We start from the raw sequence: 25,077 nt of genomic DNA, 5'->3' as shown, positions 1-25,077 counted from the left end.
GGGAGGTCTGAGAGTATTGGAAAGTCTTAAGTTACTCTCCCTGCCGAATGCCTGCCAGGGAGAGTAACGGAGTTGAACTGGGCAGGTGTGTGTGAAATATGCTTGAGGGAGATGGGAATGTCCTAACACTGACTTATGGGGATAGTCGGGGAACCTAGTCAGTTTACTAAAATCACATTGATTTGTACACTTGACATGATTAGATTATATGATCAAACAAGCTGTTCTATAGCAAAGTTATTAAAATCTTAGAGGCTGAAGTTTCCATCTTTATTGGTGGTCCTGGGCTATTACTGGCTTTCTCCCCACTTCTACTTACTCTCTCCCTCTGCCCCACCTCCACTACCTCGGCACCTCATGAGCAACCTCACACCCACCTCCAGACACCCTAGTCACTCTCCAAGTGGGTGAGGGCAGAGGTACTGTTTCACGGTTGAGACACCAAGTTCTGAGGGCGCCTTATCAGTGGCTCCCAGTGCCTGTTCTCTTTGGTCATATGACCGGGAAAAGGGGTTTTGCAACCCCCATTTCACAGATGAGATGATGAAGAGCCCATGACATTGGATGGTCAAGGTCTCAGGTGCAGAGCCTACCAGATTTCGACCTGCTGGGCTGAAGAGTCAATTCACAGACTCGGGAAGCCTGGGAGAGCCAGGGGTAGGAAGGAGGGCACTGGCTGTGAACAGCCCTGGGTTAGGGGGTCCCAGCTCTCACTCACCACTTCTTGCCACTGATGTCATGCTGCTGAACTGTGTAGCCAAAGAAGGCAGCACTGGAACCAGCAATAACCCGGGGATTCCTGGTATCCATGTTGAAGGTGTCTGTGAATCCTGAGTGGGAGCACAAAAGAGAAACAGGTGAGTCTGGAGGGTGCAGGCATTGCCTAGGGGTGTGTCTGGGCCTTCTGGCTGCTCTATCTGTCTCAGAGAGACTGGGCTGTGAAGCCTCTGTCTTTGAGGAGCCCCTGTGTGCGGTGATTGACAAGTCTACATGGGAGAATCCACAGTCTGATGGGAAAGCGGTGGTCTCAATGTAAGAGGCCAAGTTTTAATGGAGGACCGGTTCTTTCATGGCGGTAGGTGCCTCAGAGCCTGGAGTCAAGGTCTTGCTTATGCATAGTGGTGGACTGAACAGTAGAGACCAGTATGCTAGCAACACCCGTGACTTACACTGAGCACCTAGGTTTCACACCGGTCCTATGAGATAGAAGTCATGCACCTCTGTGAGGTTAACCTGTGGGAATCTGCTCAGCAGGTGAGCTGGGAAGAGATCAAAGAGCCTGGGAGCTGGGACAGGGTCACCCTTTTTAGGGGCCAGACTTGGAGGGCTGAGGAATGAGAAGGTTATTCGCAGAGAAGGGGGTCTCTCTCTCGACCTCAGGTCTCACCCTAGGGTCAGAGCACAGTGTTCTTCATGGAGTTCTATCTAGAACTGGCTGGGCCTCCCTCTTACCTTCCAGTCTCCCAGGGGAAGAGGAATAAAGCCTGGCCACAGAACAGAGACATTTACGTTACCAGAATCCAGTTACTGCATGCTTCTACTCAAACCAAACTAACCAGAGGTTGGATTTCCTAAAGACAATGTTGAGCCTGTCCCTCTGACCTTGGCTCTCACCAATCTCTGGTTTTTCTGAAATCCATGGCTTTCTCTGGTAGTGATGTGGGGGTGGGTATAAACCTTCTCAGGTATTATTGACCTCAGATATAAACCAAACCAAACCAAAACAGAAAAGTTGTTTTTGATGGGACTCAGTAGGCGGGCTGCAGCGATGCTGGGAGGCTGGCTGAGCCATGTGCCACTCACTCTTCTGCCCCAAGTCTGGTGACAGAGGGGGAATCCACAGTTCCTTGATGGCTCTCACTCTTTGGCTGATGGCAGCCCTGCTCTGTCTCAGATTCTTATTTGGCTTTTGAAAATGACCAGTTGGTCCTAAGAGACCAGAGCTGCAGACCTGAACATCAATGGGAGATCAGTTCTCAAATTCAGCTGGTGAAGGCTCACGTGGAGTCACTGCTTACAACCAGGTCTCCAGGGCTGAGGGATATGGCCCAGTGTGACCCTGGCTACTGTCAATCCGGTGTTCCATGGTAGCTTAAGGCATGTGTGTTGAGTGTCCACACAGCGATGGTCTATCCCCACTATCTCCCCTCACTCTCCCAAAGAGCTTCCCAGGGATCTTAGGAGAGAGCAACCACCATCTCCTGTAAGAGCCAAGGGATTGGCTCAGTAGAGTGCTTGCTTCGTTAAGGTTCAACAGCAGAGGCTGATGTGGACAGTGAGGGCAAGGAACAGTTCCTACTCCTCATGGCAGACCTAAGCCTCTTCGGTAGGGATTCTTGGGAAGCACTTTGTGGGCTATTCTTACCAGGTTTAAGACCCTGGTTCCAAGTGAGCAAAGTCAGCACAGGGAGGGTGAGACTTCCTCAAAATTGCCAGCCTTTCTTCATGCCCCTCTTTATTCTTTATGTATGTGTGTATGTATGTATGTGTGTATATATGTATGTCTCAGTGCATACATGTACATAGCTGTGAGTGCATGTGGGGGCCATGTGTTTTTTCTCAGTTGCCTTCTACCTTTGAGGCAGAGTCTCTTAATGGTTTGAAACGTCACCAGGGAGGTTAGGGAAGCTGGCCAGTGAGCTCTGTGCATCACCCTGTCTCTATCTCCCATCTCACTATTGCTGAGATTACAAACACACACCACTGCCACATCTGGCTCTTTACATGGCCTCTGGGGATTCAAACTCAGGTCCTCATGCTTGTGAGGCAAATGCTTTACCCATGGAGCCAGCTCCCCTGTTTATTCCCTGCACTTCTTCAGTGTGACTTTCTCTGCAGATTTTCACTCTGGAAGAATGTCTGCTTGCCTCTGGGGAGTAGGAATGCTTGCCTAGATAAGATGCAAGGTGGTCAGGGTCCTCAGCCACGCTGAGTGAGCCAACAAAGTTGTTTGTAAGTCAGTGGAGTCTGAAGTGTGGATAGGGTGGGGCTGGAAATCTGAGTTCTAATCTCAGCTTTGTCATAATTTGGCTGTGTGTTCGTGGAGAATATTTCTGCTTCTCTGTGCCCCAGGTTCCCCCGCACAAGAGGTTTCAATCCCACATTGTAGGTACGCCTACACACGTGTTAGTGGTTCTCTGGGGGCACACACACAGCTGACTTCCAGCTGTCAGCGAACAGGCATCTGCCTTGGATCTCTGCAAACAATTGAGAATTGGAGACCAGGCGGCGGGAAGAATGCGAGCGCATCTGAGTGTTGGCTGAACACAACAAGGAAGGGAAATCTCCAGGCAAAAATGATAATATTTTGCATTCCTAAGCCAAGGGGAAGAATTAAGGAGAACCGTCAGCTCATATTTTGCACTGTTCAGACTTGGCTCTCCCTCCACTTGTTTGCGCCGCAGAGACTTGGCGACAGGCTGGAGCTTCTGGACACATTAGACATCAGAAAGATGGAGGCCTTGGTGGGTGACCAGGACGTGTGGTCATCCTTCTGTGTAAAGCCCAGCCTCACCCCCAGAACTGGGTGGTGCTGCTAAAACCTCAATGAGTTCTGGAGCAAGAGCGCATGCGTGGCATCACTATCATGGTTCATACTGATGGCCAACCGGAAAGGACCTCGGATCACCTTGGAGACAAATCTCTGGATGTAAAGAATTATCTAGGTTACGATAATTGAGGTGGGAAGATCCACTCTAAATATGGGCGGCACCATTCCCTAGGCTGGCATTCTGAACCACAGGGAAGGGGGAAAGTGAGATGAGCGCCAGCATTCCTTGCACTCCGCCTCCCGACTGTGGATGTAACATGACCGGCTGCCTCAAGCTCCCGCCACCGTGATGGGGCTGTACCCTCACACTGTGAGCTAGAATAAATCCCCCCTTTCTCAAGGTGCTTTCCTTGAGTATTTCCTTGTAGCAACACATCAGCATTACAGAGCTCTCAACATTCCAGAGCTGCCCACTATGACCCCTCGGGACACGGGGGTGTGGTGGTGGAGTGGCCAAGGAGTCCCTTCCCTGGCATCTCCTAGGCCTGTGATCACCTCCAGAGGGTGGGGCACAGTGATGACTGTAGAGCAAGGTCAAAGGCCCAGGAGTGGACTGCTCCCTGTGAGACAGCTCGTGACAGGGCTGTGAGAAGGGCGCCTGGGTACAGAATGGGTCCTTCGTCAGAGCTGACGCTGTGATGGACAAACCTAGGCTGGGTGTTAGGAGACCTGGTCTCTTCCTGCTTCCACTGCTTCTTGGCTGTGTGGTCTTGAAGAAGGTATTAGCTCTCTCTGGGCACCAGTCTCCTGGCAGACTAACCATTACCAGTCCCGATGTCCTGAGTTTGTGTGCTCCTCAGAGATGAGGAGCTTTCAGACCAGACCTGGGAGCACTCCATGACAGACAGGTGGCTTTTCCCTGGGGTCTCCAGGGGTGTTCCTTTCCTCCATGCTAGCACAAGCGTCCTTCAGCACTAGGGTTCCTGTGAAGGTGAACTGCACCCCCATCTCTCTGAGTGGCTCAGCACCTAGCCTAGCCTGCCTGCTGTTATAGTCAGGGGGTGCAAGGGAATGAGGTGGGGAGGGTGATGGCTTCGTGACAGCGGGTCCCATCTTACCACAGGCCTTCTGCTCTAGAGAGTGAACTTGGCCCCACTTGAGTCTTCTCAGAGAGACTTGAGCCCGTTTCTTCTTAGAAAGCCCACTCCACACCCGCTTCGTCAGTCAACTCAGCAGCATCACACTTCTTTAGCCAAGAATGCCCTTCAGGACCCCTGCCTCTGCTAACCTGTGAATTAGCCTGGCCTTCTCCTTTGAAGGCAACACCACAGGGTCTATCACCTTCACATTCTTCCATCCATTGGTATCAGTGGCCAACCACCACACATCTTTCTTCCTCCCCCGCTTGTCCCCTCCATTCTCCTCTTCCTCCTCTTCCCTCTCTTCCCCGGTCTCCTCCTCCTCTCCCCCTTTCTCCTGCTGAGAAGCAGGGCAGAGCTGTTTCTAAGGGTAGGGCTTGCATAGGCTTCCCTTTCTCAGGCAGGTACAGACTATCATGCTCTATGAGATAGTGGGCTATGTGCGCATGTGTGAGCACAGTCAAGGGACTGGAACAAGATGCGGACATGCTACACAGAGGAAGAAATGACTTCTTCCGTAAGTTCTGGGAAAGGGGTGGGGCCTCAGGGAGGGGGTGTCTGAGTGGGTGTTGGGGGTGGTCAGAGAAGGGAGGAAGAGGGGGTTAATCTGAGGGGGGAGGCTTCCTTGGAAAGGCGTTGCCTCTTTACACCTTGTGTGAGCGCACCCCTGCCTCTAGAGGAGTCTCACAGGGACATTATCTCATTTGGGAAGCAGCAGGTCCCCAGGCCACACCCTCTGCTGCTTCTGGCAGACAGCAGCTCTGAGCGTGCCAGCCGGGAGAAGCGAAGCCTGGTCCCTGGAAGGCTGAGGCCACAGTGGCATCTCCCCTGGCTCTCTATGGACCTGTCTCTATATGAAATCCAACATGTGGAAAAAGACACGCCAGGTGCTTGAACATTCCCTCTCTGGAACAGTGAGAGGGCTGGGCATCCTCACTCCGGAGTTGATAGGGCCCACGTTGAGGTCTGGAACACTCCGAGGGCCTGACAGGCACCGGAAGGAGTGAAGTGTGAGCACACCCAGAGGGCCTCACCTGGCCCATTCACTTCAGGAAGTTTCTGAGAAGCATCACAAGAGGGTTCCTTTCTCTATCAACCCCCAGACCCCCAACCCCCAGCCAATGAGGCCCCCCATCTTGAGCCAGGCCTGCTGTGGCTAGCCCACTTCTCTCCTTCCTCGGTTTCCCATCTGAGCAAAGGTTTACCTCCAGTCTGTCCATTCTCTTAGGGACACAGTCTGTGCTAGAGCAATTGCTTGCTATAGTTAGTATGATTTCCCTCAGCTCTCCAAAGCGCTTGCAGATCTTCTCGAGGAAGAACTTTCTGGATGGGAAACAGCCAGGTGGGGGCTGGGCTGCCTGTGTGGTACTGGGGTATCTTCACCCAGGCTGTCAAGAACAGGCGTTTGCAGGCCAGGTGGTACACCCACTGAAACAGAGATGCAGGGAGAAGCATCCAGAGAGACAGAAGGGAGGAAGGAGGAAGCACCAGGAGGAGTCACGGTGTCCTTTTCCGTTTGGGGTAAATCGGGAGTTTGCCAACGTGCTAGTTAAGCAGATGTCAGACTCAGAGAAAACAGGCCTGGAGACTGAACGCAGCAAATGACACACTGAAGTTGGCTGTAATTAACATAGTTTCCCTCCCAGCCCCGGAGAACTGTCGAATGTCTGTAGAGGACACGCGAACGCCTCCCTTCAAGAGTAAGAGCCATAACTGGACGAAGACCAGGGCATCTTTCTTAATGCCATGCCTCCTCTTCTCTAGGTGGGGAAATTGGTCAAAACAGAACTCCATCTCCAAGCTTTCAATAGCACCTTGGTAGTTCCAGGCTGTGCTCATCACACAGTCGGAGTGACTTAAAGCAAAACAAAACCAAAGCCATGTTTGGATCTGGAACTTTCTTGTTCAAAACCTCCTGGAGTCCCCATCCCTACCCTACCCTACTCTACCCTACCCTACCCTACCCTACCTTACACACACACACACACACACACACACACACACACACACACACACACACCACTGCATCTGAAATAGATTACAGAACAATTCCTTCTAAATCATAATCTTTATCATTTACTGTCCCCAGCCACAGGACCTTCCTTAGGGTCTCACACATTCCAACTCCTTCCACCTTGAAGCTGTTCTCTTTGTCTGGTACATTCCTCTCCAATATCTCTCTCTCTCCTTCTCTCTGTGTCTCTGTCTCTGTCTCTGTCTCTGTCCAGATGTGTGAGCTTGAGTGTGTGTGGAGGATAGAGGACAGCCTTAAGTGTCCTTCCTCGGGATGTTGTACACCTTGTTTCCTGGGACGGGGTCTCTCACTGACTTAGGGCTCCCCAGGCAGGCGTGGCTGCTGGCAGGTGAGCCCCAGGGATCCACCTGTCGCTGACTCCCCAGAACTGGGGTTACAAGTGTGTACCCCCACCACTGGCTCTTTCACATGGGTTGTAGAAATCAAACAGAAGTCACCTCATAGGCATAAGGTAACATTTCACTAGCTGAGCCACGCCCACTCCCCAAAACAAGCACCCCATTAACTGAGCCCTGCTCCTAACAAGCACCTCACTAACTGAGCCCTGCTCCTAACAAGCACCTCACTAACTGAACCCTGCTCCTAGCAAGCACCTCACTAACTGAGCCCTGCTCCTAGCAATCACCTCACTAACTGAGCTCTCCCTAGCCCTTTTCTATAAGGCATTTACTCAGCTGGTGGCTCCTTCTCAACATCGAATTTAAATGTCCAGCCTCTGAGACTGACATTCTTGTGAAGAACCCATTTTTCTCCCTCACAGCATCTTCTACTTCCTTCACAGTCAAAAGTCATTGCCGGTGGTTTAAGTCACACAGGGGAATGCTTGGAGCCTGCTCACAAGAGTTGATAGTGTTCAAACTCAAACTGAGCAGGGTGGGAAGATTTACACCAGGGTAACTTGTCAGAAGAAGGATTCGCTCCCCTCCAGGGCTGGGGAGATGGGTCAGTTGGTAAAGCATTCACGTCATAAGCCTGAGTGCCTGAGTTCAGGTCCACAAAACTCATGTAAAAATCCAGGTATGTGCTGCTCACCTGCTGTGATGGAAGGCAGAGACGGGAGAAGCCCTACAAGCTTGTAGGCCAGCTAGCCAGGTTCTAGGCAATGAGAGATTCTGTCTCAAACAAAGTGGAGGATGCCTGAGGACTGACATCCAAGGATGTCCTCCACACGACTCCACACATCACGTACCATGCATGCATGCACCCCATTTACACCCACATCTGTACAAACACACACACACACACACACACACACACACACACACACACACACACACAAATTCTCTCCACTTCATCCCAAGGGACAAAATCAGTTGATAAACATCTCACAGCACAGCACTGGAAGGGACTTTGTCTTTTCTTCTACCTCCTTAGCACCTGGGACAATGCTTAGCACACACCAGGTCGCCGTGGTACATTTGTGAAAGATGGAAAGAAAGGATACAAGTGTGAGACACTGACCTGCAACCGAGGTTAAAGGGACTATGCATGCTGTAGTCCCAGGGAATGGAGAAGCTTAGTATGGTGGATTTGGCCCCAGAAGTTTTAGCTCCACCCTCCGTGGGGCTTCTCGCTTGTGTTGCAATTGTCGGTCAATCCCTTCTTCTTCCCGGCCCTCAGTTTCCTTTTCTGGCAAAGGTACGTGCTGGACTAGGTGCCCCAGCTCCAAGTCCTAGCACAGGGTTTAATGAAATCCATGCACGTTCACTTCATCCCTTCACTCCTGGGGTCACTGTACAGCACCGATGCTGGGGTGCTGTTTGTCCAGATGTAAGTGGCACAGTATCTAGCCTCAACAGCTGTCCTGTGCCCTCCTCTTCCCTGACTTACTAACCAGCTCAAAGAGTTTGGTTTGATGTCCAGGGCCTGGGCTTGGGTCTCGTTTGCCTTGGGTGTGTAAATAAAGAGATCTGTGCATCCGAGATTAGCCTCGGCCGGGGAAGTGGGCAAAGCCAGGCAAACAGCAGGGCAAAGCTGGAGATGGGCACTTTGTGGCAGGGCTTTCCCTTAGACGAGAGGAAGGAGGATAATGAGGGCCCAGAGAACTGCCGGACCACCCTGTTCTGGTTCTTTGAATGTCAACTAAAAAAAGGAGCTGTGGGGCCCTTCCCTTTCAAGCCAGCAGGCTCGCCCAGAAGTGGATGCCCACACCCATCTAGAAAGTTCTCTGGCTGCATAGGGCTCAACATAGATCCACTAGATGCCACTGGCTTGGGTTTCTGGGAGACTTTGAGGAGGGGAAGTTTTGGCTCCCTGAGGCTCGTGTGGAAGTTCTTCTGGGTTTGGGTATGGGTCAGGGTTTTTTGCTTGTTTTTGTTTTTCTCTGTATAACAGCTCTGGCTGTCCTGGAATTTTCTTTGTAGACCAGGCTGGCCTCAAACTCACAACTGGGTATCTGTTAGCCTCTGCAGACCCCGTGACCCCCAAGAGGACAGCTGTCTCCTGAGGGAGCTTCAACAAACCTACATGGGGACAGTCCAACAGCCAAGAAGTCTCACTGCAGCAATGGAGAACATCTAGGTCCATTTCATAAGAAGTTCCCCAGTCAAACTGGGTGCCTCCCAGCTTCTAAGTTCTAGGGAGCAGAGGCTGAAGGAGAACTGTCCTTCCTGGGGATCGCGTGGCTACACCTGGTGTATCTATGCTGTGGTGGATGAGACGAGTCTAGGTGAAACACGCTGAGATTAGCCAAAGTTTTGTGAATGAAAAAGCAAGAAGGAGGGGCTGGAGCTATGGCTCAGTCTGTAGAGTACTTGCTTAGCAAGCATGAATCCCGGGTTTGATCACGGTGCTGTGCAAACTGGATGTGGTGAACACACCTGTGGCCCCAGTATTTGGGAGGTAGAGGCAGGAGGGTCAGAAGCGCAAGGTTGTCTTTGGCTACATAGTGAATTCAAGGCTAGCCTGCACTATATGAGACCCTGGAAAGGGAGGAAAGGGAAGGAGAAATAATAGAAGGGGTGGAAAGAAACAAAAAGGAAGAGAAAAACCAAGAAGAAGGGTTCCCAACATGGCCAAAGTGTGCTGAGCTTGAGGTCTGTTTCTCTTGATTGACAGCCGTGGTCTGGCCTTGGGAAAGCCCCTCCTAAGCCCCCTTAGAATCAGTCTAGAGTTTGGCTGCATGAGTTCAAACCCCAGGCTGTAGTTTTATCACCTGGGTGATCTTGACTATGTGACTTCACATCTACATTAGCAAATATTGCCATTGCTACAAGAATTTACTGAATACCCAAGGTTCTCTTGGGCATTGGGTGCTATTTCTGATTTTTCACACAGACCCTATGGGCTGGGCATTGTAGTTTCCATCATACACTCTAAAGAGAGAACTTGTCTGGACAGGTACTGAACCCCACAGCTGAGGGTATGTTCCTGATAGGACTTTGATTGGGTGCTGATGCAGACTTTCCACCTGTACCCCAGGCTTCCCATAAGCCATTAGGGAATATTCAGATCACATGGCCCCCAGAGATAGAGCGCTAACCTGGGGTCCATGCTCAGCCTCCTCATCTTCTCTGGGTGCAGGTAACATGGCTGCATTCTGCAGTTTGATTGGCACATGAATTCAGCATTTTAAAGTTCTCCTCTGCTCTCCCCTCTTGCCTGGGTACGCCTGTTATAGCCTGCATGTCCACCATGTGAAAGCAGGCCTTTTCAGTGTCCCCCGCTGTCTCTCAGAGAGTGGTGGGGAACAACGTGGGCCATCTGGGTCAGCCTGTGGTACCTCCGGGCTAGCCTGGGGTGCACCCATTTATCTTTCCTTCAAGAGACCTCCATGCCCTTCAGCAGGCTTCCTTGCTGTGTTTATCTGTGATCGTTGACTGCCACCAAACTCCTCTAGCTTGGAAAGATCCCTTTATAAATGGTTGGGGAACAGCACAGCAGTCAGTGTCTTAGGACAGGGGAGCAGCTTATAGTAGAGGGGCCATGGGTCAGCCAAAAGGATTGGTAGTGAGCGTTAAAAACTACTGGATGAAATTCCATCCATTCATCTGTTCATTTCTACAGCTATTGCTTGTCTACTCTGAGCAAGTCCAGTGCTGGAACCTAGGATATCTAAGTAACACAATAGAGAGAAAATCTTGTTCTCATTGGATTGCATTTTGTGAGGGCCTGCAGCCTACAATATGAATAAAGGAGGCAGCCATATGCTGGATGGCATTCAGGGTCTCCTAGGGGCCAAAGCAGGGAAGGGGTAGGAGGGTATCTGTCTTTGTGTTGTCTGTAGGGGAGGGTGCAATTTTAGTGAGCGGTAACTGAAATTGGGGCCTTGGTGAGATGGGGACCAGAAAAGAAGTGATAGAGGGTCCCCAGGGAGCGTTCAAGGTGTGGTGGCTTGAGTAAGTAATGTCCCCCACAGGGTCAGGCATGTGAATACTTGGTTTCCAGTCGGTGGTGCTTTGTGGAGAGGTGCAGCCTGGGAGGAAGTATGTCACTGATGGGGCCTCTCTTAAAGCCCCACCCTGCTTCCTGTTTGCGCTCTCTCAATCTCTCTCTCTCTCTCTCTCTCTCTCTCTCTCTCTCTCTCTCTCTCTCCTTGGTGCTTGTTGTTAAAGACGTGATCTCTCATCAGCTTCCTGTGTCTGCTGCCATGCCTGCCTATTGTCGCCATGCCTTGGCCCAGCCATGATGGACTCTCATCCCTCTGGAGCATAAGCCAGAGTAAACAATCTTCCCTAAGTTGTCCTTGGTCACAGTGTTCTTGCCACAGCATCAGAGTAACCAGCACGAAGTAACTAATACAGGCGGTGTCTGGGGCTGTGCGGCCCTAGGATTAGCTGAAGACAGGGTCAGAAAAGCAGGGGGTCTTCTCAGGTCAGAAAGGAGGGGAGCCCTGGAAGGCTTGCAGCAGCATGACCCAAGCTGGCTTGTCAGTATCCTTCTGGTTGTAGGGCGGAACAGCCTTCAGAGACAAGGGAAAAGTTGGGGAGACCCACTAGACACCTACAACACGAGCCTCGGGGACCGCTCCAAGACCTCCTTGTGGTGGCTCCTCGGGCTCTGTCTGCCTCCTGATCTTAGTCCTCTGGATTGACCAAGGGATGAAGACTTGAAGGGAGGCTTCAGGTCCAGGGTGACGGGGGACCAGCCTCCAGTGCAGAAGTGGGGTGAGGGGCTAGGTTTAAGATGTGCAAGACAGAACTCAGGCAGATCCAGACTGAAAAGGCCAGAGAACATCTGGGTGACAATTTGGTCCCATTTGGGATAACGGGCAGGGCCTGTTTCGGGGCCTGCCAGTGCCTCTGCTCCTGGCTGGCTTCACCGTCAGCAGCAGGCACATTCCATGGCTGATGGCTGGCTTGCGGTCTGGCCTGGCTCTTTCCATGGTTCCTTCTGCTCTTTAAAAACCAGAATTGGAGTTCTCTTTAAGTTTAGGGCATGAATCACTGCTTGTGGCCTGGAAGGGGGATGGGGACAGAGTCCCTGTGCTCTTGGGTGCTAGCACTCACTCAAGTGTGTAGGTTCCTGGGGCCAGCTGAGTGATGGATCCCAGTTCAAACACTGGCCCTTCCGGCTTCTGAGCGTTTAGCCAACATGGTCCTGAGTGCCCCTCCACCCACCTCACAAGCCCACCAAGGTCAGAACCAACTCAAGGGCCCCTGTTTGAACCTCCTCACCTCTCTTACTCTCCTCAGGCCGGCAGCCCTGACCCTTTGCCTCCTGCACGGTTCCTTCTCTTAGGACCCAGCCCTGTGAGACTTCATCTCCTCGCCTCACTTCGCTTTCATTTGACCCACACTCATCTCGGGCTCTGTGTTCTCTTGCCTAGGTCACTGCAGTAGTCACTCTCTCCTTCTACCTACTTGTCATTGTCCTGTGGTATTGGCTGCCCTCTAATCCCCTCAGGAAGCTTCTCTCTGCACAGGTTAGAGCATCTCTCTACCCTCCCTCAGATGCCTTCAATGGCTCCCATCTACCAAACCCAAATGTTCCAGTTGGCATTTAGGTCCTTTCTCAGTGGCTTTAGCTGGCTGTCCCACTCCCATAGTCTCCCACAGCACATTCCCCAGCATCTTGCTGATGGAGCATCAGAGTTTGCCCAGGTCTGCTCTCTAGCACCTGCCTTTCCTGCTGTCAGACTGGTCCTCATCCATAGTCTGCCTCTTGCCTCCTAAACCTGAGTCCTTCATTGGAAGCTCCCTTATAGCCTTTCTTACATCTTCCCCTGTACCATAGTTATTTATCCCAAACTCTGCCCACTCCTACAAAACCATAAGCTCCTCCAATAAGAGCATTTTTATCCGCACCAGAACATACAGTACAGCATCTAGCTCCCACAGGCTTCTGTGTTAGAATGTCCAGAAGTGATGTGCAAAGCCAGCCACCCATCCCATCTTGCCCTCAGATATCTTTCAATTTTTCATGGATGTATAGATAGCTCTTTCCTGCACTCTGCATGCATTGAATGCCTGCTGTGGTAGCACCGTGTAAAGGTTGGGGATGCAGGTGATCAGAGATGTACTCTCTACACTTGTGGTGCTCCCGTGGCACCAGGAGAAGATGGTCTGGCAATCGAAACACTATGAGGTGAGGAAGGACCAGCCTTGGGATCACACAAGTGGGGCCCCCAGACTGTATCTGCAGGGGTCGAGTGAGGCTTACAAGAGGCCTGAGAGTAAGCAGGAGGCAGCCAGGAGGAAGGAGGGAAGGTACAGGGAACGATAGTATGGAGGCTAGAGGCAGAGTTGGTGTGCTGGGGGGCTATGGGGCACCCATACATATGTTCCTGTGTGCAGGCCATAGCTGGTCATGCAGCATCTGACTGGCTTTGATAGTCTGGGTACAATCTAATAGCAGTAGAGATCCAGGGAAGGCTTAAAACTCAGAACAGACAGGCTCAGTTTGTATTTTGGCTTTTTTTTTCCTGCTATACGGAGAGGTCTGGATGGATAGGGGCCAAAGGGACAATGACACCTGAAGTTGAGGCGCTGGAAAGATGGCTCAGAGGATCCCTGGAGCTTGCTGACCAGCCAGTCTAGCCAAATTGGTGAGCCCCAGGCTCAGTGAGAAACCCGGTCTAAAAATTAAAAAAGGTGCATGGGCCAAGGAAACGGCTCAGTGGATAAAGCACTGTGCAAGCATGAGGACCTACAGGTCAGATCTCTAGAAGCAAAGTAAAAGCCAGGAAGGTATAGCAGCTGCTCAGGGGCCAGAGACAGGATCCCTAGGGCAAGCTAGGATAGCTAGGTAGATCGGTGAGCTCCAGATTCAGTGAGAGACCCTGCCTTGATAAATAAAGGTGGAGAGCAATCAAAGAAGACACCTATGTAAACTTTGAGCCTCCACACACATGCACATACATGTGCATCTGCACACAGTGTGCCACACGAATGTGAGCATGCATAAATACACGCATGCATACCACACACTTCAAATAAGGTGGAGAGATTGAGGAAGACATCTGACATTGAACTTTGACCTCCCACTCCCCTGCCATGAGCACACAAACACACACAAAGAAAGCTGAAGATGGCCTGGGACTTCAGGGTCCTGGGGCTCCTCTGCTCTACCCACTAGAACACTGCTTTTCTTGAGGGAGCACTCTTTCCCCAGCCAGTCTGACCTTGGCTTTACCAGTGCCAAACCCAAGTCAGGGTTTCCTCACTGGGACACTTAGCCCCAGCAGTGCCTGCAACCACAGCATAGGAATGGCCCTCACCAGCTTTGTCCCCCATCTCAACTCCTGCTGGCCACTCCCTGGTGCTCCACCCCAGTGCTGCTCATCTGTCTACAGTAGCTCTGCCTGGGACCTTCGGCAAATTCAATCTTCCCAAGGCCCCCTTTGGATTCACTGGTTTTCCCACCTAGTAGCTGTTTAGCAATCAAATAGTTTATGGCCTCACCAGGGGACACAGATAGCATGCCATCATTTGTATAGTTCTTCAGCGTCCACCCCAAATTCCAAGCTGCTCTGTGAAGTAGGAGGATGGTTGTATTTCTTGCCAGAGGACTGGCCTGTGGGGGAGACCCGTGTAAGCAAGACTGGCCTGTTGGGTATGTGATTTCAGTGGTTTAGACAATTCCATACTTGGGTTTGTGCCCTACTTCTTGAAAATTTCAATAGTTTTGAAACAGGCAGCCTTGAGTTTGATTTTGCATGAAGCCCCACAGTTTGCAGAAAGCAAGTCCTGCAGGTATGGTGAATCGAGTGACCCAACTGACAATAGCTCTATCTACATATTATTTATGAGTTTTATCATTTCCACCAAGGACTATGAGAGGCTGTGATTTCGAGGAAAAGAGCAATTCCCGAAGGAGGAGAGGAAATAAAGATGATTTTGTGGCTCCTTTTCTGGAAGGAAGAAGGAATGAGGGGCCTGGAAATGTGGCAGACGAGAAGAGGGGGTGGTAAAGACTGAGAGAGATCTATAGAGATCTCTCTTGTGGTCTACAGAGAACCCTCCTGTGGGCTACAGAGAACTCCCAATAGTCCATAGAGAACCCCTTGTGGTCTACAGAGAACCCTCCTGTGGGCTACAGAGAACTCCCAGAGATCTACAGAGAATCCCCAATAGTCTACAGAGACCTTCCAGCAGTTTACAGAGATCCTCCAGAAGTCTACAGAGAACCCTCAGTGGTCTATAGAGAACCTCCCAGTGGTCTGCAGAACCCCCCCAGCAGTCTACAGAGACCCCCTCAACTCTCTACAGAGAGTCATTTGAACGGCCTTATCCTACCTGCCTGCCACAAGTGTAGAAAACCTACCAAGCATCATTCCTTAAGATGAGGTATTATTCTTTGTTAATTTCCCCTGGTGGGTGTAGCTAATTAGGTTTTAAATCTGAGCCCCGGCTAGAAGACCTGGCCCTGGTCCCCATGTGATCCTGGGAAAATCATGGGAATCACTCAACCATTGCATCTCAGTTCCCCCATCCATCCGAGATACATCACATCTCTGGTCTCTCCTGACACACTATAGAAACATATGGAATGTTCTTTTCAGATTGTGGAGAGTGGTACTCACTAGTCCACTTGTGGCCTTCCGGCAAAGAGCAGGTGGGCCCTGAAAATCACTGTCAGTCGTCCTGGAAGTCTGGCTCAGTTGGGTGATGCTGGGAAGAGAGCTAACTGTCAGCCTCTAATGCCTTCCCGGTGTCACTCTGGCATCCTGGAGTGTGTTGCTATGGTAACTCATGTAACTTGCCCCACATGCCACAAGGGAAAATCTCTCTGCCTACTTTTGAACAGCATCACCCAAGCCCCAGGCTAGGTTTTTCCTCCTGATAGCATCAGTCTGTCCATCAGAAACAGTAGCTAGGGAAGGGCCTGTCAGACAAGGAGGCTGAGGGGCTGGACCATGCCCAGCAGATTCCCTGCTTCACCTGAGGTCCACCACTAGCCCTTAGTTCCTTTGGCTCAAGGCACCACTCGGTTAATATGCAAATGCCTTTGGGTAGGACAGATTGAATTGTCCTCGCTCATTAGCTGTGTTCAGCATCCATTAGCTTATCAGGCCTGGAACTCTGAGCAGGTCTTGACTGGGGCAATGGGAGAGGCAGTGGGTTATGGGACCACCTGGGCATTCAGTGTTTTGAGTACTTGGAGGCAGGTGATAAAAGCCCTGGGGAGTGGGGACTGACTCTGATGCACCACCACCTGGGGTACCTGGAGGATTCTTTATATGGCTGAGAATGGAGGGGAGACTGCCCCACTCCTGATACCTGCATACTGATCCCATGTCCCCCGAACAGTTCCTTCATAAGAGCATCATACTGTTTCTCTAGGACCCCAAGGCTCACTTTCTAAAGAAAACACCACGCATGAATTAAGAGCAGCGGCTTGTGGAGATCCAGCTCAGTGCTTGCTAAGGCTCCATGAGGTCCTGAGTTCAATACCACGCCCATACTGGAAAAGAAGAACAGGGCTTCTGGGGGTCAGAGAGATCCTGGCACTGCCTTTGGCTCTATGGCCGTGACCTTGGGCTAGCTTTTTGCCTTCTCTCATGGAACCTGGCAACCAAAGCTGACTCCATGAGGACTCCGTGCTGTGTGGGAGCGCTTGCCACAGTGCCTGCCATAAACCAAGAAATGATAAAGTGCTGAGGAGAGAGCTCGGCAGTTCAGAGCACTTGCGGCTCTTCCAGAGGACCTGAGTTTTTGGTTCATGTTCAGATGGCTCACAGACAGTTGTAAGATCGGCTCCAAGGAATCTGATACCCTCTTCTGGCATTTACAGGCACCTCCCCCACACACGGCATGGGAGTGCACACACACACACACACACACACACACACACACACACACACACAGAGAGAGAGAGAGAGAGAGAGAGAGAGAGAGAGAGAGAGAGAGAAAGAGAGAAATAAATGATGAAAATGACCTTACCAGCTCCCGTGGACAGAGGCTTACACTCTGCCAGGGACCATTTGGTACAGTGAGCACCTATGGATTGCGTATGGGCCGTTAACCAGAGCATCAGCCTGAGAAGTGGTTAATTCTCCTCATTTTAGAGTTTAGGAAACGAGCCCCTGGGGGTCCTGCCCAGGCTCACCCACCTAGAAGGGATCTGAATCCCGGCAGTCTGGTTCCCCAGTCGGTGTTCACGCCGGCTATTGCTGTTCAGTAAGTGGAAAGCAGTAAAGGTTCCAGAGAAAGAGATGGTTGACAGCAGGGAGCGCTGGGCCACAAAGACTGCTTCCTCCAGGTGAGATGGCACACATTTTATAACCTAGGTATTGAGGAAGTTTTCCTGTGGAGTTTAATTTATACATGACTCCAGTCTCTATTTTCGTTAACAAATTGCTGGACATTAGACTGAGAATGGGATCAATGGGGATGGGCATTGGGGCTGGGGCTGTCCTTACTGTAACCACTGCTCCCCACAGCAGGCACTCCATTCTGGGAGTGTGTAGATGGGATGTCTCTGGAGCTCACAATCTCTTTGGAGGAAGGTCATTTCACAAGGCTGGGGCTCCTTGGGGACACTCAGGTGCAGGGGTAGAAAGGGTAGGAATGGACTGGACAGGAAGTGGAGAGGAGAGATGTCTTGTTTGAGATGTGATGTGTGTGTTGTTGTGTGTACATACATGTTCATGTGTGTGGGTGTATGTGCATATGTGTGTAAGGTCAGAGGTCGAGGTCAGATGCCACTTTATCTCACTTTACCTTGCTTACTTTTTGAGGCTGAGTCTCACTGAAAGTGGAGCTCTCTGATTCAGCTCACCCCAGCAGTCTTCTATCTCTGCCTCCCCAGTGCTGAGATAACAGGCATGGTGGTCCATGGTTTGTTTGGTTTTTGTTTTTTTTTTTTTTTTTTTGGTTTTTCGAGACAGGGTTTCTCTGTGTAGCTTTGCGCCTTTCCTGGAACTCACTTGGTAGTCCAGGCTGGCCTCGAACTCACAGAGATCCACCTGGCTCTGCCTCCCGAGTGCTGGGATTAAAGGCGTGCGCCACCACCGCCCGGCTTGTTTGTTTGTTTTTTTTTTTAACATGAGTTCTGGGGGATTGAACTCAGGTCCTCAGACTTGCATGGCAAACATTTACTGACGGAGCCTCTTCCCAGCTCTCAGATGTGATTTTTGATGGTGATGATCCCTTCTCTTTACAGCTACCCTGCAATGATCAACTTTGACTCCAAAAAGAACTTGAAGATTGCGGAGAGACAGTAATACCCCAAACTGGGCATTGTGGAGAGGAAAGAGAGTTCCTCAAATTCCCCAAGTGAACTCCTGTCCACACAGCAAGAGCCAAGCCAATGAGCCCAGAACATAGTTTTAGTCTAAGCAGCAGGGACAGGACACTGGGCCAGTGTATGGGGATGGGGGCGGGGTGGGGGGGGATGAATACAGGGCAGGAGGAGGAAGTTTCTACTCCTGGAGGGGAGAGAGCATGATTCAGAGAGGGCAAGTGGGAGGGGGGAGCTGAGTGATCTCCTTGAGGGCCCCCAGTCCTGTGTGGCTGGAACCCAAGAGAAGGCCGTGGTTTGTGTCTCCTCTTTGAGGGGTGGGGGGGACACAGATATGATAGCTAAGCAGAAGGAAAGGGAAACTCAGCCTTATTTCCTTGGGAACTCAAGGCCCAGCTTGTGGTGACTGAGGGGCTTGGACAAGGGCAGGCAATGTGATCAGCAGCAGCTCAGTCTCAGCCCTTCCAAGCTGACTAGCAGCTAGCATTCCATCTAGTTTTCCTGTTGAGGAGGACCTCCACCCTCAAGGACACCCCAGAGGGGTGCTGGTCCTTCCCCTGCCAACACTGAAGAACTACCTGCACCAAGATCAAATCGATTTTAGGACAACTTCAGGGCAAAATATTAAGTCGTTCAGATTGTTCTGGGACCAAGACTTAGGACCACGTCCTTGCCCGGAGGAGTGGGGAGAGTCTTGGTTTCTTTACGGTCCTGGCACATAAGTCTCTGAGCCTCCTGTATACCTCCCTAGACTTCTCCTGTGGACTTGAGCTTGAGAGGGATGTTTCTGAGCAACTTTAAATCCTTAATGATTAGACCCTTGACCTATGATGCGGCTGCTGGAGAGGAAGATGGCTTAGTATGGCAGCACTCACCAAACTCTGGGTAAATGCTTATTCTGTCTTTGCAACAACTTCACAAATTCTGGTACTATCCCTACCTTGTAGAAGAGGAAGCCGAGGCACAGGTAGTAATTTGGCAGGGGCAGTGAGGCCTAACTGCAGAATCCAGGTCAATTCCAGACAGCAAGACTCTGGGGCTTTCATTCCCACACTGCCGGATCTTGCCTGATCCGGGGGCCTCCCATCGGACCCATATGACTCACTGATAAGGGGTCAAAGACGACTCTACCCTAGGGCCAGGGAAATGCCCAGTGACCCCTCAAACCCTTCCAGTACACAGAGTCCAGACTAGTCAGGCACCTTTATGGTTTTAAAATGGAATCTGGTGTTGTGGCGTGCATTTGCAAACCCAGGGCTGGGGGTGTGGAGATGGGCAGACCTCTGGGGCTCATCAACCAGCTAGCTCAGCCAGCTTGGCAAGTCCCAGGTCAGTGAGGGACAGTCTCAGGTGGGTAGTACTGGATGATGCCAGGGACAACATCTGAAGTTGTTCTAAGGCCTCTACACTTAACTGTACATACATATAAGCACCCATGCACCCTAACACACACACACACACACACACACACACACACACTTGAGCACACACACACAAAATTGTCACCCTTTTGTTCTTTTGTCCCTAGAAATATAAACGATGTCATTTTAAGTCCCATTCACTCTATGCTTTGTGGGGACCCATTCCTCTTCCAGGAAGCCTCCCTTACTTATGTGGTGGACACAGAATCTTTCCTGCCTGAACACACATGCAGACCCTAGTTCCTCTGCCCTGTTCACTCCCTCACACCTCTGCTTACTCTCTTAGTTCTTGCTTTACCCTTAGCCACAGCAGGGCCCAGCCGGCAGGGGCACGTGAGCTCTACCTTCTTCTTGCAAGCAAATGCCCTTCCAGCATTGACTGATACGTTTAATGAATTCCATATTCCAAAGCCCAAACTGACCAGACATAACGCAGAAGTGGGTTTCTCCATATAAAGGGAGCAATGAGTCACAAATCCTGTCTTGAGAGGTCCCTTAACACCCCCATCCCTCACTGCCCCGCCCCCTTCTGTTGCGCCAATATTAACAGCTACTGATGGAGGTCCACTGGGCGCCCAGCCTCAATCCACCAGACAGCTTCCACAACTCAGAATTCTGCCTCCGTTGTCCCCACAAAAAACACTTCTAAGAGGTCACAAAATCTGTGTAGAGTTAGATTCCAGACTCATGCTCTTAGCTTTGGGGTGTTTGTACGTCCCTATTTTCTGGGGACACCTGTCTGGAGCCACCCAGAAGTTTTCGCGTCCTTCCTGTGGCTGGATCACTAGTAATTGCAGACAGTTCTCCTAAGTGCACCCCCAGTGGGCTTCTATCCCTGCAGCTTTCTAGAAGCTGCTGCTCTGGCAGCAAGGCTTTCCCCGCCCCTCCCCCAACCCCAAACCGTGTAGGAATGTTTGTTTCCAACTGTGTCCCTGGGATCAGAAGGAAACCCAGCTTGTTTCAAGGGGCTTTTCGTCTGCAGGCGCTCCCAGAAGCAGCAAAGGACAGGAGGGCACACTTGGATCCCCAGACTGGGATAACCGACCGCAGCTTAGAGAGAGCCACCCGAGTGGGTGGGGGTGGGCCTCCACTTGTACTCCCCCCAGGGCACCTGTCCAGCTTCACTGCCTCTGTCCGGTCCTATAGGTTTTAGCTAGGGCCAGAGCCACTCAGAAAGAACATCAAGACCGGCAGCCAGTACCCGGCCGGTCGGTTCCTTAGGCTCTGGCTCTGGCCGGATTCTGCCACGCTGTGAAGCGGCCAGGAAAACTTTGGCTAGCCGCAGCGCAGCGCGGCTGGCTGAAGCTGCGCTGGGCACCGGCAGTGAGGAGGCCTGAGCCGGGGTACCCCAGGCTTAGAGCCCAAAGGCTTGCCTTTCTTTTCTTCCCGCGGGTGCCGAGGTTCCCGCTGCGCCCCCACACCTGGAGCACATTAAGCGGTGGCGGGCGTTTCAGTGACAGCGGCTTCCCCCCAATTACTGAATAATTGCATAATCCCGAGCGCGAGCTGGGGACACCGCTCTGTCAAGTATCTTTCCCACCAGTCCTGGGCTGAGGGATTGTGCCCGCTGCCTGTGATCGGGCTGAAGAGGGCTTGCCAACGCCTAGCTGCTGAACTGGAGGGACTCAAGGTCTTTTAGGGTTCCTAGTTCTCCGGGCTGCCACCGTCTGGCTCTCCAGACTTCGGAATGCTCCGCCTCGGGTGGCAGGAGAGCTGTCGGGTCACACTCGCTCGGCGCGATCTGTCCCCTTCTCCAGCTGGGGCCTTGGACCCTGGCAATGGAGGGATGCCCGAGTGGCCCGGTGGACACGTGGGAACTTGTTCCCACAGCTGCATCGGGGGGGGGGGGGGCACCTAAGGTGCTCGGTTGTTCCAGCAACTCAAGTCCCTTCTTCTTGTCCCAAACACACCAAAGTCTAGAAAGACTTTCCTCGGCACACTTCCCTCCTGTGCTGTCTTGGCGGGACAGTTTAACTGCAGCGGGTTCCCGGCAGACCTGTGTCCCCAAGTAGTGCCAAGGGAGGCGCGTCTCATCTTTCTCCTCACAGCTGGAGCAGAGGTCCTCGAGGACCAGGGAGGGGCTCCCGGAAGCAAAGGGAGGCGAGGGGGAAACGTACCTGGCCAGAGGCTGAGTGTCCAGGCCACCAGGAGGCCCCTAGGCAGGTTCATGGCCCGCGACGCGGCGGCGGGTGTCGCGATGGTCGCGGGGCTGCGAGCCAGAGCGACAGCCACGGTCCGTGCGCGGCGTCCCGAGCCTGCACTGCTCCCGGGCTCCGGCTCCCTGACAGCGGCGCAGAGGAAGTGGGAGGGCTCTGGCGGCGGGGAGGGGCGCAGACACGCGGCGGCCCTGGCTCCAGGCCAGTCTGGGCCCCTCTGCCACCTGGGCCAGCGGCAGGCTGCTGCCCCGACGCCCTCCTTCTCCATGCCCCCCCCCCCCCCAGCCCCATCAAGACTCAGGTATGTAATAGATGATGATGGTTCCTGGGAGTGCCGCACCTGCCTGTCCTCCATCCCCAACCAAATCAGGGTCTGCCCAGGAAAAGTGAGTTATGGTGTCCATTTTCTAGGTAAAGAGCTGCATAAAGATCACAGGGGAACCCAAGATGACCCGGGACCACTCTGTGACAGGCTTCTTTTGGACAAGTTGGATGGATTCCCCCTCCTCAAACCATTTCGACACATTCCTTTGTCTCGCTGTTTCCTGGGCTTAAAATGTCAAGGCCCTCTGGGCGGTGGTGGCTCACCACACTCGGGAGGCAGAGGAAGGCGGATCTCTGTGAGTTCGAGGCCAGCCTGGTCTATATCACGAGCTCCAAGACAGGCACCAAAACTACACAGAGAAACCCTGTCTGGAAAAATAACAAAAACAAACTAACAAACAAAAGTGTCAAGGCCACAGTGCTTCTTGGGACCCTGGAACAAATGCAGACTGCCTCCAACTTCCACTGCCCCAGCCTCACACCTAAACAATTCCAAAGTGGCCAGGAGGACCAGGGACCACATTTGGTGGTCCAGAAAGCATCTCTTTGGGACCCCGACACTGCTCCCTAGTCACTGTAATCATGGACAGTCAACTTCAATGCACATTTATTGCCCGAGCTTCTAGTCAGGTTTTGGGTCACAGTCTGCGCATGTGGAGGCTGGTCTTCTCAGCAAGGAGGAGCCGAGGAAGCCAGTAGGGTAGTCAGTGTGGGCAGAAGCTAGAGGAGAGAGAAGCTTCCCAAGGCCCCATGTGGATCTGCAGACACATGCTCTTTTCTACTTGTCTTCACTGTATTTCACACACACACACACACACACACACACACACACACACACACACACACACACACACATACACACACACACACACACCACCACCACCAAACCCTAAATGACAATTAATATATTTGTTCTCTCTCTCTCTCTCTCTCTCTCTCTCTCTCTCTCTCTCTCATCTTGATTTGTGAGGGCACTTAGCCACCCCCACCCCCCCACCCCCGCCCCCTCACACCCCCATACCTCCACATCTCTGCACCCTGTCTTCATGGGCAGAAGAGGTTAGTGGATGGATGGACAGATGATGAGTGCAAAGGATGTGGAGGAGCAGAGAGGGAGGGTGCCAGGGAGAGGTGAAAAGGGTTCCCCAGAAGAGGGGGACATTCCGGGAGGGGCCTCGAGGGAAAGTTGCATGTTGAGAAGGTCCACCATTTGCAAAGGCTGAGGAAGCTGTTTTCATCCTGGGGGGTGGAGAGAGAGAGAGAGAGAGAGAGAGAGAGAGAGAGAGAGAGAGAGAGAGAGAGACGGAGAGGGAGAGGGAGGGAGGGAGAGAGAGAGAGAGAGAGACGGAGAGGGAGAGGGAGGGAGAGAGAGAGAGAGAGAGAAGGGTAGAGAAGAAGCAAAGAAGAGGAGAGGAGAGGAAGGAGGGGAGAAGAGGAGGCACAGTCTTAGGGCAGAGCCAGAATCAGTGTTCTCAGCCTCAGAGCCAAGTTTCAGAAAAGGATGCTATGATAAAGGGGCGGCTTTCTTGCTGTTCTAAAAGAGCCCACAGGTCAAAAGAACCAACTTTTCTCTCTGCTCTTTCCTCCCTCTATGCCCTCTGCCAGGATAGGAGAGGAGCTGGGGCAGGCGTGGGCTGGAGGAAGGAGGCTCGGCCTCGGGATGAGGCTGACATGGGATGGCCTGACAGGGAAACATTGCTGGTAACAGTCTGACCCTTGAAGCATCTGGTTTAGTGTTTAGGCAATCATTATTAAATGCCATTTAACAATCTTTTCAGTTTGCTCTGTGGTACTGGAACTGAACCCAGGGTCTCAGGCATGCCAAACAAGTGGTCTGCCACAGAGCAGCATCTCCAACCCTTCACTATGAAACTTTATTTTTGTATATGTGTGTGCACATTTGTGTGTGTGTGTGTGTGTGTGTGTGTGTGTGTGTGTGTGTGTGTGTACACACACATGTGCAGGCCAAAAGGTAACTTCAAGGGAATCTTCCTTGATCTATCTCTACTTTTATTTAAGAAATTATGTGTATGTGTGTCTATTTGGGTATGGGTATGTGAGTTCAGGTGCCCATGGAGGCCAGAGGCATTGGAGCCCCTGAAGCTGTGATGGTTGTGAGTCACCTGACATGGATGCTGGGAACTGAACTCATGTCCTCCGGAAGAGCAGTAGGTACTCTTAACTGCTGAAGGCCCATCTCTCTAGCCCCTCTCCACTATATTTTTTGAGATAGGCTCTCTCATTGAATCTGGAACTCACCAATTAGGCTAGACTGGCCAGCCAGCCAGCTCCCAGGATTTTCCTATCTCTGCCTTTCAGGTGCTGAGATCACAGATGTGCTCTACCGTACCAGTTTTTTATGTTCATGCCGGGGATCTGAACTAAGTCCTCATGGTTGTGTGGCAGACTCTTCACAGACTGAGCCATCTCCCCAGCCCATTAAGCGGGATGAAGGGCTTTATGGGAGCTGGGCTTTGAGCTGATTAACAGCACCATGGCACCTACCAACTCTTTACACGGACAGCGCTCATTTCCATCTGTAGTTGTGATGGAAACACATGCCATGCAGTCTACCATATAGTTCAACTATATTTGAATAGTCACAGGATTGTGTCACCATGACCACTAATTTCACAATGCTGTCATCATCCCCCAAAGAAACCCTGCACCCATGAGCCACTAATTCCTTCACCCCAGGCCTGGCAACCACTAACCTTTCTGACTCTGTGGATCTGCATGTTCTAGACATTTCATGTAAACGGACTCATCCAGAATGTGGCCTTTCTGCCTGGCTTCTCCCATTTCGTAATGTCTCTAACATTCACGCATGACAGCGGTGCCCGCATTTCATTTCTTTTTGTCATAAATGGCATTCCATTGGATGGTAGTA

At 51.8% G+C, this 25,077-nt stretch overlaps 1 protein-coding gene across 1 annotated transcript in view; it reads right to left on the bottom strand.

Moving 5' to 3' along the window:
- Window positions 1-21,977, bottom strand: part of Itga11 (integrin subunit alpha 11) — a 103,559-nt gene extending 81,582 nt beyond the window's left edge. The window contains exons 1-2 of the mRNA XM_052763349.1: window positions 21,825-21,977; window positions 719-830 (exon numbers count right to left, since the gene is read on the bottom strand). Of these exons, the coding sequence (XP_052619309.1) occupies window positions 719-830; window positions 21,825-21,876 (164 nt within the window). The 5' untranslated portion in view covers window positions 21,877-21,977. The remainder of the gene's footprint in view (window positions 1-718; window positions 831-21,824) is intronic.
- Between the last annotated feature and the right edge of the window lie 3,100 nt (window positions 21,978-25,077).

Source organism: Peromyscus californicus, unplaced genomic scaffold (assembly GCF_007827085.1).
Source record: "Peromyscus californicus insignis strain IS unplaced genomic scaffold, ASM782708v3 Scaffold_11__1_contigs__length_118956290, whole genome shotgun sequence".
In the NCBI taxonomy this organism is placed as follows: Eukaryota; Metazoa; Chordata; class Mammalia; order Rodentia; family Cricetidae; genus Peromyscus; species Peromyscus californicus.
The sequence above is the reverse complement of the archived record's forward strand: the minus strand, read 5'-3'. Positions and strand labels throughout refer to the sequence as shown.